This window comes from Thalassophryne amazonica, chromosome 4, assembly GCF_902500255.1.
Source record: "Thalassophryne amazonica chromosome 4, fThaAma1.1, whole genome shotgun sequence".
In the NCBI taxonomy this organism is placed as follows: Eukaryota; Metazoa; Chordata; class Actinopteri; order Batrachoidiformes; family Batrachoididae; genus Thalassophryne; species Thalassophryne amazonica.
In genome coordinates, this window is record NC_047106.1 from 124909098 (window position 1) to 124921654 (window position 12557).

The 12557-nt window shown below is 41.0% G+C and overlaps 1 protein-coding gene across 1 annotated transcript in view; it reads right to left on the reverse strand.

Moving 5' to 3' along the window:
• Positions 1 to 480: 480 nt before the first annotated feature.
• treh (trehalase (brush-border membrane glycoprotein)) overlaps positions 481 to 12557 on the reverse strand; it is an 81381-nt gene continuing 69304 nt past the window's right edge. The window contains exons 13-15 of the mRNA XM_034168489.1: positions 2111 to 2223; positions 1968 to 2021; positions 481 to 1600 (exon numbers count right to left, since the gene is read on the reverse strand). Coding sequence (XP_034024380.1) covers positions 1463 to 1600; positions 1968 to 2021; positions 2111 to 2223 — 305 coding nt within the window. The 3' untranslated portion in view covers positions 481 to 1462. The remainder of the gene's footprint in view (positions 1601 to 1967; positions 2022 to 2110; positions 2224 to 12557) is intronic.

Consider the following 12557-nt stretch of genomic DNA (forward strand, 5'->3'; position numbering starts at 1 on the left):
AAATTATCAGAGACTAGAAGCAAATGAATGGAACCACATGGTAGCTTTAGCTTAACTTAGCTTAGCTTAGCATGGGGCCTTGCTGTCCCAAAAATAAAATTTAAGCATTTAAGAGAAGAGGGAAGGCAGGCACTCCAAGAGAGGAAAGAGGCAAAGAGGCAAGAGGAGGAGCAGAACTCTGTTCTAACTTTAAAAGGGGGGCTTACATCACCAAACTCCGCCCATTTAGGGTGTGTAATCTCACAGAAAACTTCATGTGTCAGAGAGGCAGATGTAAATGATTCAATTATTTAAACACATTAACTATTTTTGTATACTATTGTTCTAAGACACTTGAATGGATACACATTATTAATCGTCACTTAAACAAATCAACATATTGATAATGCAGAGAGATCACACTTAAACACACGTCAGTTACAAGGAACACGTCAATAAAATGAAATGATTATATGCAAAGCATTTTGTTTGATTAATCAATACAAACAACATTAGAAGTTTTATATAAGAATAAGATCATACTGATGCATTTTTTTAAGCAAAGGTCTTTTCTTTTACTTAGACCTAAAGATAAAAGCTGATTGTCAAGACTCAGAGTTTATAGCCACGTGTTATCATGGGGGAAGGTCCTCTGGCAGTGTGGAGAGGTTCTGGCCTTGGCGTGAAGTCATAAAATTTGGGTTCTCCTGGCCTAGACAAGCTCAGATTCTGACGTGAAGCCATTATAATGTCATGTAATTCATAGTGACCAAAATTTAACCTTTAAAAAGGCAAGGGTTCCCTTTGAAGAACTTTGAGTTACAGTTCTGTTTTGCTGTGAAGCACAGTGTTGGCCCATGGGGGCATGTCTCCATCTTATCTCCAGATCACCAGATGACTTAGGAATTTCCCAACTGTGAGTGGAAACACCGTCTCTGTCTGCAGTTCAAAACTCAGGTTTTTGTTGAGACAGCATTAATGTATTTATTTTATTAGGGCGAATCAAGGCCATGGGCTACACAAGTTATGAGTATATGAGCAGATAGAACATCTCCCTGAGTACAGGGAGTCAAGAAACACTGTGATTCAATTAGGCAAATGAATGTGTAATGTCAGTTCAATTTCTGGTGCAAGTTCATGTAATCTAAGTGAAAAGAAGTACAAACAGTTCTGAAGAGACACATTTGCCTAAATAATTTGCATCTCTTGATCTGGCAAAAGATTTTTCACTACTGAGGAGAAATATTAAATTATTCATCAAAGCAATTCTTCATTATGATTAATCCTGAATCTTCTGCAAATATAAAGGGTGATTATATACTGTATGATGTCCAAAAAAATAATTCCAGACATTGTTGATGTGTGCAATTTAGTCTGATTTCTAAAGCAAACATCTGTTTGAGGTCATGTAGATGACAAGAGGGATGTTGTGTAGTGAAACCTTGAATAATAAAATCCATCTGGCTCTTTCTTCTCCTCTTGTTCAGTGGAGCATGAGAAGGGCTGAGACAGCCAGAGGCAAGAGGAGGCCACCCATCATACGTCTACTTGCTGACGTGAGACTGTCCCCATACTGGTCCAAGAGCTCAAGGGCCACACCGTTAGTCCAACCAAAACCCAGCTACACAAAGGCCAACACACAGTGGAAAAGTACAGGGGTCACTACTGGGTCTTTTTATCTCGGTTTGCAAGAGACAGAAATATGATCAAATTATTACAACACATGCAAAAGTGCAATTCCTAATGAATTAAAAGTGATTTTAAAATAGAGTTCAGCATATCAAAGGGTGCAGCAAGGAAGAAACATACATTAAAAAGAAGGTTTGTAATGGAAACGGAGTGACGACAAGGAGGTTTTTATGTGTTCACATCTGAGCACACACTTTAAGACATGTAGTAGAAAGAATTGACTTTGTGCATGAAATCAGAAAGACGTGTGTGACTCTAAGCACATTAGTTTGACACTGTCAGTGCATGAAAGTAAATACCTGAACTTCATATTCCCCTCCACCACCTGGTTTGCCATCTCCATTCACATCATACTGACAGCAGGGGAAAAAAAAAAGACATTCTAAACCAGTTATCACTGCACAACACAGGCCCTGACACAGTAACACCTCATGAAATTCACCTTCTCAAACATTGCTTCATACTTCATGTATGCCAACCAGTTTGTCTTGATCCACTTCTGGGCCAACTTAAATGCCAGCTGTTTAGCATCCTCTGACGGCAGTTTGGATAAACCTGAAGAAACGCAAAGATTTACATGGTCATATAACAAGCATAACATACTTTGTTAATGCACAGGGATCCCAAGACCTACAGTAGTACAAAATATTAGAACTACAACATCGTCTTCCATGGTGTGTCCTCTGTATTTCAAGAAACTGGATTTCAAATTTAAATGTTATGACTGGTATTTTTAATGTCACATTAGTCTGGGATCTAACCATACTTCTGAAACTGCCTGAAACATAAAACAGCATATGGTACGCAAACCGCACATTTTCTGCTAATTTGGACTCGTCTCCCCCAAATGATTCTGTAATTGTTTCAATTCCTTTTGTTGGCGATCTATAATTCTTCCTACTGCATATGTGCAGGTACTTGCATACTGCCATATGGGGCACCATGTGTTTTTGCTGGAATTTTACAAGACTGACATGTTAACGTGTTTCTGTGTCCACCTCCTTTGCAGTGTGAAAAAAAACGGTAGCGCTGACGTATCAAAACACACTTTGTTAATTTATTTTAACATTGTTTTTTCACAAGTTAGCATCCTGGTTTACATCTGTAAGGCTTCCCTGTGCTGTTGCATGATGTAAAGAGGAAAAATCCTGTGAAATATCCATGGATGAAGACCGTCTGGTTGGTAAAGTTCCCTAAAGAGTGCAAAAGGAAAAAGCTGCTGTGCCGTAAGGACAACCAAGAACTTGCATTTGTTTTCAGAGCAGAACAGTTAAATGCAGATGGTGCTGTTGCTGGTGAACCAACATATTTCTTTTGGATTAACTATGAATTATAAGGAGTGAATGTAAACCACCAATGGAGCCTACATTGTTAGCAGACTTGAAGAAATGCCGCTGCATAGCTCTTGACTGCCCGGGCAAGGAGGTATTCATACAGGCACGAACAGAGACAGTCAAGGAGCAAGTTGTTTGTTGTAGGTTTCTCATTTTGTTACCACCATTGTTAAGTTTGTTTGCACTTGTATTTCAGAAATAAAAAAGATCATTTTGAGTGATTTTAGATTCTAAATGAATTTTATTTGTTAACTGATACTACTTATTTTATGATTTATTTTTTCAGCTGTGGGACTGTCATATTCCTGACAATATCTCGCTCCTCCATGATGACAAATATTTTAAATGGAGCAAATAGACATTTTTCTGAGGAACTTTCCACTTTTCATCACTGAATGACACTGACAGTTCCGAGTGGGTAGAGCTGCTGCACTGTACCATACATTTTTTGTCATTTATTTATACATTTTTAGTGTGTATACACACACACACACACACACACACACACACACACAATGATGTAAACCAGTAGTTCTCAAACCAATCCTCAAGGACCACCTAATGCACCTCTTTGTGCTCTGCCAGGAGCAGATTAGCTGTTGGGTTTGCACCCTGTTTTAAAGAAATGAGAGGCACAGACACTGTAAAGAAACCAGTCAGAGAGAGACAAATATATTTTATGCTCTGCGCAGAGGAGGAGAGCGGGCAGTAGCAGCTTGTAAGTGCTCAGCTCCAAAGCTCTCCTAAAAGCCCCTCCTCTGGCTCGGCTTTTTATTTAGTTCACCAACATGAGAAAAAACAAACAAGGACAGTCAGGGAGAAGTTACACGAGTCATGTCTGCATGAGGGAGATAGCAAGGCAAGGTAGCGGCTGAAACCTTCCATTCCTGCGACATGAGCCTTGTGGCTCGTCAAAAACAGGATAAGGCACTTATGCAAAATGAAAAATAGTTTGCTCAATCATGAAGAATGCAGACAACAAGTCTTTCTTTTTAAAACCTCCTCTTCTCACAAAGAGGAAAAGTACACGTAGTCATAAAAGGAAATAAATGATAATACAAGCATGAACTATATAAAATCCTTGACATAATCCTCCCTGTTTATCGGTTATTTACATAAGTTTGTCATGTCCAAAACACACTTCAATAGAAAATTTGTCCACTTTAACCACTTGTCTTATTACATTTTCAGCTAAAACTTCATAGGCTAAGAGTGTGTTAACTCATCACGTCAACAGTTCAAGCTTGAACTGGAATTGTGAGCTTTTCAATATCATCATAATTGTCAACACAATCATTATAGTTTTCTCCACTAAGGTCTGACTGTTTCAATGCTTGATATTTTGGCATAGTTTGTTGGAAAGCCAGATTACACTGTACAAATGTATTTGAGACCATTTTGCCAACCATTGTTTTGATATAAGGGATCACACAACACATGCAAAGTCCAATCAGAATTAGGACTATAATAACTGGTGTCATTATTTTTAATAGTAACTGCCACCATGGTCCTGAAGTCAACCAGGACCAGGGATCCCACTGGCTCACGGCTAGGGTGTCTTTATGCATTGCATCACAAAGTTTATTCAGCTCTTCCAAGGCATCCTGCACATCCACTGAATGAATGGAGTCTGGGATGAAAGTACAGCATGTTGTGTTCAGCAGAACACAAGCTCCTCCCTGTGAACCAGTAAGCAAGTCTAAAACCATGTGATTTTGCATCACCATGGTACGTAAAGCATCTATTTCAGTATTTTGAGCTGCTACTATTTTCTCAGTTACATTCATGAACAGACCCAATCGATAATTCAGAGTTTCAATCATTAATGAAATTTTTTACCACTCCTATCCAGGGGAACAGTGAATGTGCTATTTTATCTCCTACAGACCACAACTTTTGGTCCTCCGGTACATCCGAGCCCCACATGTGATCATGTGGCAACACATTTGGGTATATCGATCTCCTCCATCTGGTGCTGCCATTCTTCTCTGTGGAGGTCCTTGGCACTACCACATATGTATGGTCAGTCACCTGGGTAGGTGCACACACACATCACCCCAATTTGGTGGGAGACTCAGGTATAGCCTGGAACCACAAAGCCAATAGATGTCATCATACACCGGAGTACCATTTATACAACCCCTGGCAAAAATTATGTAATCACCGAAGGATGTTCATTCAGTTGTTTAATTTTGTAGAAAAAAAGCAGATCACAGACATGACACAAAACTAAAGTCATTTCAAATGGCAACTTTCTGGCTTTAAGAAACACTATAAGAAATCAGGAAAAAAAACTGTGGCAGTTAGTAACGGTTACTTTTTTAGACCAAGCAGAGGGAAAAAAATATGGAATCACTCAATTCTGAGGAAAAAATTATGGAATCATGAAAAACAAAAGAACGCGCCAACACATCACTAGTATTTTGTTGCACCGCCTCTGGCTTTTATAACAGCTTGCAGTCTCTGAGGCATGGACTTAATGAGTGACAAACAGTACTCTTCATCAATCTGGCTCCAACTTTCTCTGATTGCTGTTGCCAGATCAGCTTTGCAGGTTGGAGCCTTGTCATGGACCATTTTCTTCAACTTCCACCAAAGATTTTCAATTGGATTAAGATCCGGACTATTTGCAGGCCATGACATTGACCCTATGTGTCTTTTTGCAAGGAATGTTTTCACAGTTTTTGCTCTATGGCAAGATGCATTATCATCTTGAAAAATGATTTCATCATCCCCAAACATCCTTTCAATTGATGGGATAAGAAAAGTGTCCAAAATATCAACGTAAACTTGTGCATGTATTGATGATGTAATGACAGCCATCTCCCCAGTGCCTTTACCTGACATGCAGCCCCATATCATCAATGACTGTGGAAATTTACATGTTCTCTTCAGGCAAGTCATCTTTATAAATCTCATTGGAACGGCACCAAACAAAAGGTTCCAGCATCATCACCTTGCCCAATGCAGATTCGAGATTCATCACTGAATATGACTTTCATCCAGTCATCCACAGTCCACGATTGCTTTTCCTTAGCCCATTGTAACCTTGTTTTTTCTGTTTAGGTGTTAATGATGGCTTTCATTTATCTTTTCTGTATGTAAATCCCATTTCCTTTAGGCGGTTTCTTACAGTTCGGTCACAGACGTTGACTCCAGTTTCCTCCCATTCGTTCCTCATTTGTTATGTTGTGCATTTTCGATTTTTGGGACATATTGCTTTAAGTTTTCTGTCTTGACGCTTTGATGTCTTCCTTGGTCTACCAGTATGTTTGCCTTTAACAACCTTCCCATGTTGTTTGTATTTGGTCCAGAGTTTAGACACAGCTGACTGTGAACAACCAACATCTTTTGCAACATTGCGTGATGATTTACCCTCTTTTAAGAGTTTGATAATCCTCTCCTTTGTTTCAATTGACATCTCTCGTGTTGGAGCCATGATTCATGTCAGCCCACTTGGTGCAACAGCTCTCCAAGGTGTGCTCACTACGTTTTAGATGCAGACTAACGAGCAGATCTGATTTGATGCAGGTGTTAGTTTTGGGGATGAAAATTTACAGGGTGATTCCATAATTTTTTCCTCAGAATTGAGTGAGTCCATATTTTTTCCCCTCTGCTTGGTCTAAAAAGTAACCGTTACTGACTGCCACAATTTTTTTTTCTTGATTTCTTACAGTGTTTCTTAAAGCCAGAAAGTTGCCATTTGAAATGACTTTAGTTTTGTGTCATGTCTGTGATCTGCTTTTTTTCTACAAAATTAAACAACTGACTGAACATCCTCCGAGGCCGGTGATTCCATAATTTTTGCCAGGGGTTGTAGGTGGTAGCAAAAACTTACTAACATAAGCACACGATTCATCCGTTCCCCATGGACAGGAGCCTGTATGATTACATCCACGTCCAATGCAATGAAAATAAGTACCATCCTCATAATATGTTTTGGTTAGGCTTAAATCATTTGATAAAACATAAGTTTGGGTACACAGACGTTTCCTAATTTTACCTACAGTTTTATTCCCTGTCCCATAAAAGCAAATCGGGAATGGCCGTTGTGATGACAATTTAACGTGATGATATTTTTGCATTTCCCTTCAGTCTAGTCAATGGAGCAGCACTTGGGCATGCTTGTACATCTTCTGTTGAAGTCCCTATCATAAAAGTGGTTGCATTGAGACAAGTGGTATTACATCTTATCAGATTATCTGAGAATTGTTGTCCCCGAAATACAGTTTGATTATGCATCCGTATGATAAGACATTCTGTCACCCTAGCAGAGTACGGTTTAGCCGTCAGAGCTGGGTGTGTTGAGGATATAGGCATATGTGAACATACATAACAATTAGTAACATGTAATTCCATAGCCAATAAATGAACATATCTGTACCACAAATTAGTATGGTATACGAGGTCTATTAGAAAAGTATCCGACCTTATTATTTTTTCAAAAACCATATGGATTTGAATCACGTGTGATTACATCAGACATGCTTGAACCCTCGTGGGCATGCGAGAGTTTTTTCACGCCTGTCGGTTACGTCATTCGCCTGTGGGCAGTCTTTGAGTGAGGAGTCGTCCACCCGCTCGTCGATTTTTTTCATTGTTTATGAATGGCTCAGAGACTGTTGCTTTGTTTGATAAACATTTTTTCAAAACTGTAAGGCACAACTGAGTGGACACCATTCAATAAATTCAGCTGGTTTTCGGTAAAAATTTTAACGGCTGATGAGAGATTTTGGTCTGGTAGTGTCGCTTTAAGGACGGCCCACGGCGCCTGACGGCGATCTGCGCTTCGAGGCGGCAGCGTCTCGCCGTTTCAAGTTGAAAACTTCCACATTTCAGGCTCTGTTGACGCAGTAAGTCGTCAGAGAACAGAGAACTTTCAGAAGAAGTCGGCATGAGGAGTTTATTCGGACATTCCATTGTTAACGGTCATGTTGTAATGAAAGAATGTGCGGGCAGAGTCGCATGTCGGGCTGGACCCGACCGCGGGGGGTCGCGGCAGGAAAAACACCTCCGTTGGAAACCTTAACGGACAAGTTGGAACATGCCCAAGCTGTTAAACAATTTCTCAGTTACTCACTTGTTGAAAGCCATCAAAAGCCGCCTGAATTTTACAAATGGTTTTCAACACGGAGGTGTTTTTCTGGTCGCGGTGCACACAGATTTGCCGAGTCGTCACGGAAACGACTCGGCGAATTTGCGCGCACGTTCTTTCATTACAAAATGACCTTTAACAGTGGAATGTCCACATAAACTCCTCATGCCGGCCTCTTCTGAATCTTCTCTGTTCTCTCACGATGTCCTGGGTCAACAGAACCTTAAATTAGGATGATTTCAGCTCGAAACAGCCAGACAACGTCGCCTGGAAGCGCTGCGCGACGTCCCGCTCCGTGGGAAGTCCTTACACCGACAGAAACACCCCATAATCTCTCATCAGCCGTTAAACTTTTCACAGAAAACCAGCTTAATTTCTTGAATAGTGTCCACTCGGATATTCCTCACAGGTCCAGAAAAAATGTTGATAAAGCAACGCGCGCCGTCTCGAGCAGCGTGTGAAACAAAGGAATTCAGCCGAGAGGGCGGGACCACATCTCACTCAAGGCCTGCCCACAGGGAAATGATGTCACTGACACGCGTGAAAAAACTCACGCATGCGCACGAGGGTTCAAGCATGATTGGTGTAATCGCACGTCATTCAAATCCATATAGTTAAAAAAAAAATAAAAGGGTCGGTTTATTATCTAAGAGACCTCGTATATGAGGGTGTCCATCTGTCTCATTCACATTATGAATAAACCTCTTCTGACGTTGCTTCCGTTGTTCTCTGGCTCGGTCCACAGTGAGCTTCAATTCTTGGGTTAACCACCAGGCCAGGAATCCGAGAAGCACAAAACACACTAAGGTCACAACGCAACCGGCTGCCCTACCAACAGTCCGGCAACGGCGGCGCTGAGCACACCGCTCCGGGGTCTGCTGTAGTTCAGTCATGATTGCTAGAATACAGTGCTGTTGACCAACCTCACCTAATAGTGCAAGGATCTCCCTGCTTCACTGGCGTTGAGACAATCTATTGCTAATTAAATAGACTCCCTTTGTAGCCAGACTTCCCCTTACACTGTGGAGGCAGCCAACACCCAGTTTCCTGGTTGGACTACTGGAAGGCCGTCCTGTGGAAGATCAGAATTATCCGGCAGTAAATGTGTTTGAGTTATCTCTTTCTGTGTTAATGTCTTTTTCATAAAATCTGCTAATGTTTGTTCCTCATCTGCTGTTTTAGTATCCATATCAAAAATTGGTAGACGATATGGTCGTCCATAAAGTATCTCAAATGGTGTTAAACCTGATGGTGTTATTCTCATATACAATTTTACTAGGTCCAAACATTCAATCCAGGTTCGTTTTGTCTCTTCCATACATTTCCTTAATCTTGTTTTTATTGTGCCATTTGTCCTTTCCACTAATCCTGCACTTTGTGGGTGGTAAGCACAATGATGTTTTAACTTAGTTTTCATGTGTTCTGCTACTCTTTGTACAACTTCATTTACAAAATGTGTTCCATTATCACTGTACAATGTCTCTGGTATTCCATAATACAGAATAATTGTCTTACACAGTGCTTTTGCTACTGTTAAAGCATCTGCTTTTTGTGATAGAACAATTTCTACCCATTTTGAAAAAGCATCAATTAATACTAGACAGTATTGATAAGGTCCACATCGATTTAGTTCAATAAAGTCCATATGAACAATTTGAAAAGGATACTGTGGTTTTGGGAATTGCCCTCTCCGGGGTTTTATATTTCCCTGTGGGTTGTGTTTCAATCAGGTAACACAGGCTTTACAAAACATTTTTGAGTATAAATTAAATCCATAGGTAGTAAAGTGTTGGTCTACCATATATACCATCCCCCCTGTCGACACGTGTTGACCCATGTGTTGCAATTGCAGCTGCTTTGAATAAGCTTTTGGGTAGGATGGGTTTGTTATGTACACAATAAAGTCCTTTGGGGTTTGGGGTTGCCCCATTTTTCAACCACAGATTTCGTTCCTGTGTTGGTGCTTGCTTTTGCATATCCAGTAAAAGGTCAGAATCTATTAATGGTTCATTGTCTGTCTGAGCTGTGTAAATATAAGAAGTGCCATATCGACCAGCTGCTGCTGCTTTCGCTATTTTGTCTGCGAGACAGTTTCCTCTGGAGACAAAATCATCTGTGCCTCTGGTGTTGGCTGCGCATTTACATAATGCCAGGTGTGATGGTAATGTCACTGCTTATAGCAAATTTGTGAGTAAGCCTGCATGTGTCACTGGTTTAGAGGTTATCATACCTCTTTGTTGCCATTGTTTTGCAAAGAACCAAATTGTTGAAAATGCATATTGACTAGCTGTATAGACTGTCAGTTTCTGTCCTTTAGCCATGATACAAGCTCTGGTTAATGCAATGAGTTCTGCAGCTTGGGCTGATTTAAAATGATCAATCTGTTTTGCTTCAATAACAGTATTTGGTAATTGAACAACAGCATAGCCTGTTAATGTCTGTCCTTTCTGATCCTTGAAACATGAGCCATCCACAAAGTAATGTAGTCCATCTGTAAATGGTTCGTCTGTTAAGTCTGGTCGAGGTAATTGTTGTTTCTCTGTGTCTGCCAAACTATCATGCGGTTCACCGTCTGTCTCAGTAGGTAGGAGTGTGGCGGGATTCAAGGTGTTGCATCTTTCAATGGTAATGTGTGGCTGAGACAATAACATGGCTGTATAAGCTATCTGTCTAGCAGGCGATAAGAATGTCATCTTTGTTTGCAGGAGTAACACACTGACTGTGTGTGGTACTTTAACAGCCAATGGGTGGAACAAAACAACGTCCGCTGTATTTCCACTGCCATTGCTACTGCACATACTGCTTTGACACAGGGAGGTAGGCCCTGTGCCACTGGATCCAAACGTTTGGAATAATAGCCAACTGGTTTATTTTTATTACCATGTTGTTGTAGCAAGACTGCACACATGAATCCCTGTTTTGTGTCCACCATGAGAGTGAATGGCTTGGCATAATTGGGCAGAGATAATACTGTGGAACTCACAAGTTCTTGTTTAAGAGCTGTAAACTATTCTTCAGCTTCTTTATTCCACTGTATTTTGTCAGTCATAGCCATTGGTATAGAATGTATTAAATCCTACAATTTCTGCACCTTCTCTGCATAACATGGAATCCAAGCTCTGCAATAATTACAGATACCTAAGAAAGTCATCATTTCCTTTTTTTGCTTCAGGTTTTAACAGATATTGTTTGATCCGTGGTCTCCAATCAGATCGTGGCTTAATTTTGACTGGCGGAGTGTTTTTCAACAGTCCTACATCTGTGGGTGCATTCACCCAGAGATGAGGAGGCAGTTTGGCCAATAAAGTCTCATCTTCCTGTGTCAACAACACAGATGTTAAATTTCAATCATCCAGATCTACTTCATGTATCACCGGTGTCGTCCAAGCACTTACAAACATGTATTTCCGATACAAGCCTGTGGATGGACTGAAATCCCACACCAACACTGCATCTCCTTCCAGGACTGAGTGTCTGCCCTTGTCAGTGAAATATGCGGCACAACCTCAGGTTTTCCTCTGTACCATTTGTCTGCACTTTGGGTCAGCACTACACTACACACAGAGGTGGTTTTTCTGTCTGTGTATAGGTGTGCTACTGTCTGTAATTCTAATGGAATTTTCAGAAATCCTGCTCCATACCTTTCATCCTTTTGTGGAGTGAACAGCATAGTTATGTGTAGATCTTTTGGTGACATCATTACTACGTGTTCTCTGTTTTCACAGGTCGTCAGACCTTCCTCCAATAATTGTTCAGTTTGTCTCAACTCCGATAGATCCAAAGAGTACTGCCAGGCCTGGGCCAAATTTGTATATACAGTAGCAGGCTGTCTCACGGCTCTCATACCACCTACTGTTGGTGTGACTCCTATAGATAAGGCAGTCATCAAATCTCGTCCCAGTAAATTTACTGGACAATGGGGCGAATAAACCACAAAGACACAAGCAGTTTGGTCCGTTTCAGGATCTTCGAAATTGACAAACTTCAATATTTTCTCTGAATTCACCTGTCCATTTGCAGATTTTACCCAAACAACTTCTTTTGCAAATTTAGTTCCAGGAGGTCTGTCTGTTATCACTGTCCTACATGCTCCTGTGTCACAGAGAAAATCCATGTCCAGTCTATTTACCTTTAGAGTCACCACAGGTCTTTCTTTCAGGAGTGGTAATGACCATGCTCCATGAATATCCACTGTGATTGTTATCTGTTTTTCTGGTAACTCATCAATGTTGTCACATATTGGTGTGTGTGTCCTCCGCATGTCGAAAGGAGTCAGTTGAGGTGGCTCGGGCATCTTTTCCGGATGCCTCCTGGACGCCTCGCTGGAGAGGTGTTCCGGGCACGTCCCACTGGGAGGAGGCCCCGGGGAAGACCCAGGAAACGCTGGAGGGACTACATCTCTCGGCTGGCTTGGAAACGCCTTGGGGTTCCCCCGGAGGAGCTGGAGGAGGTGTGTGTGG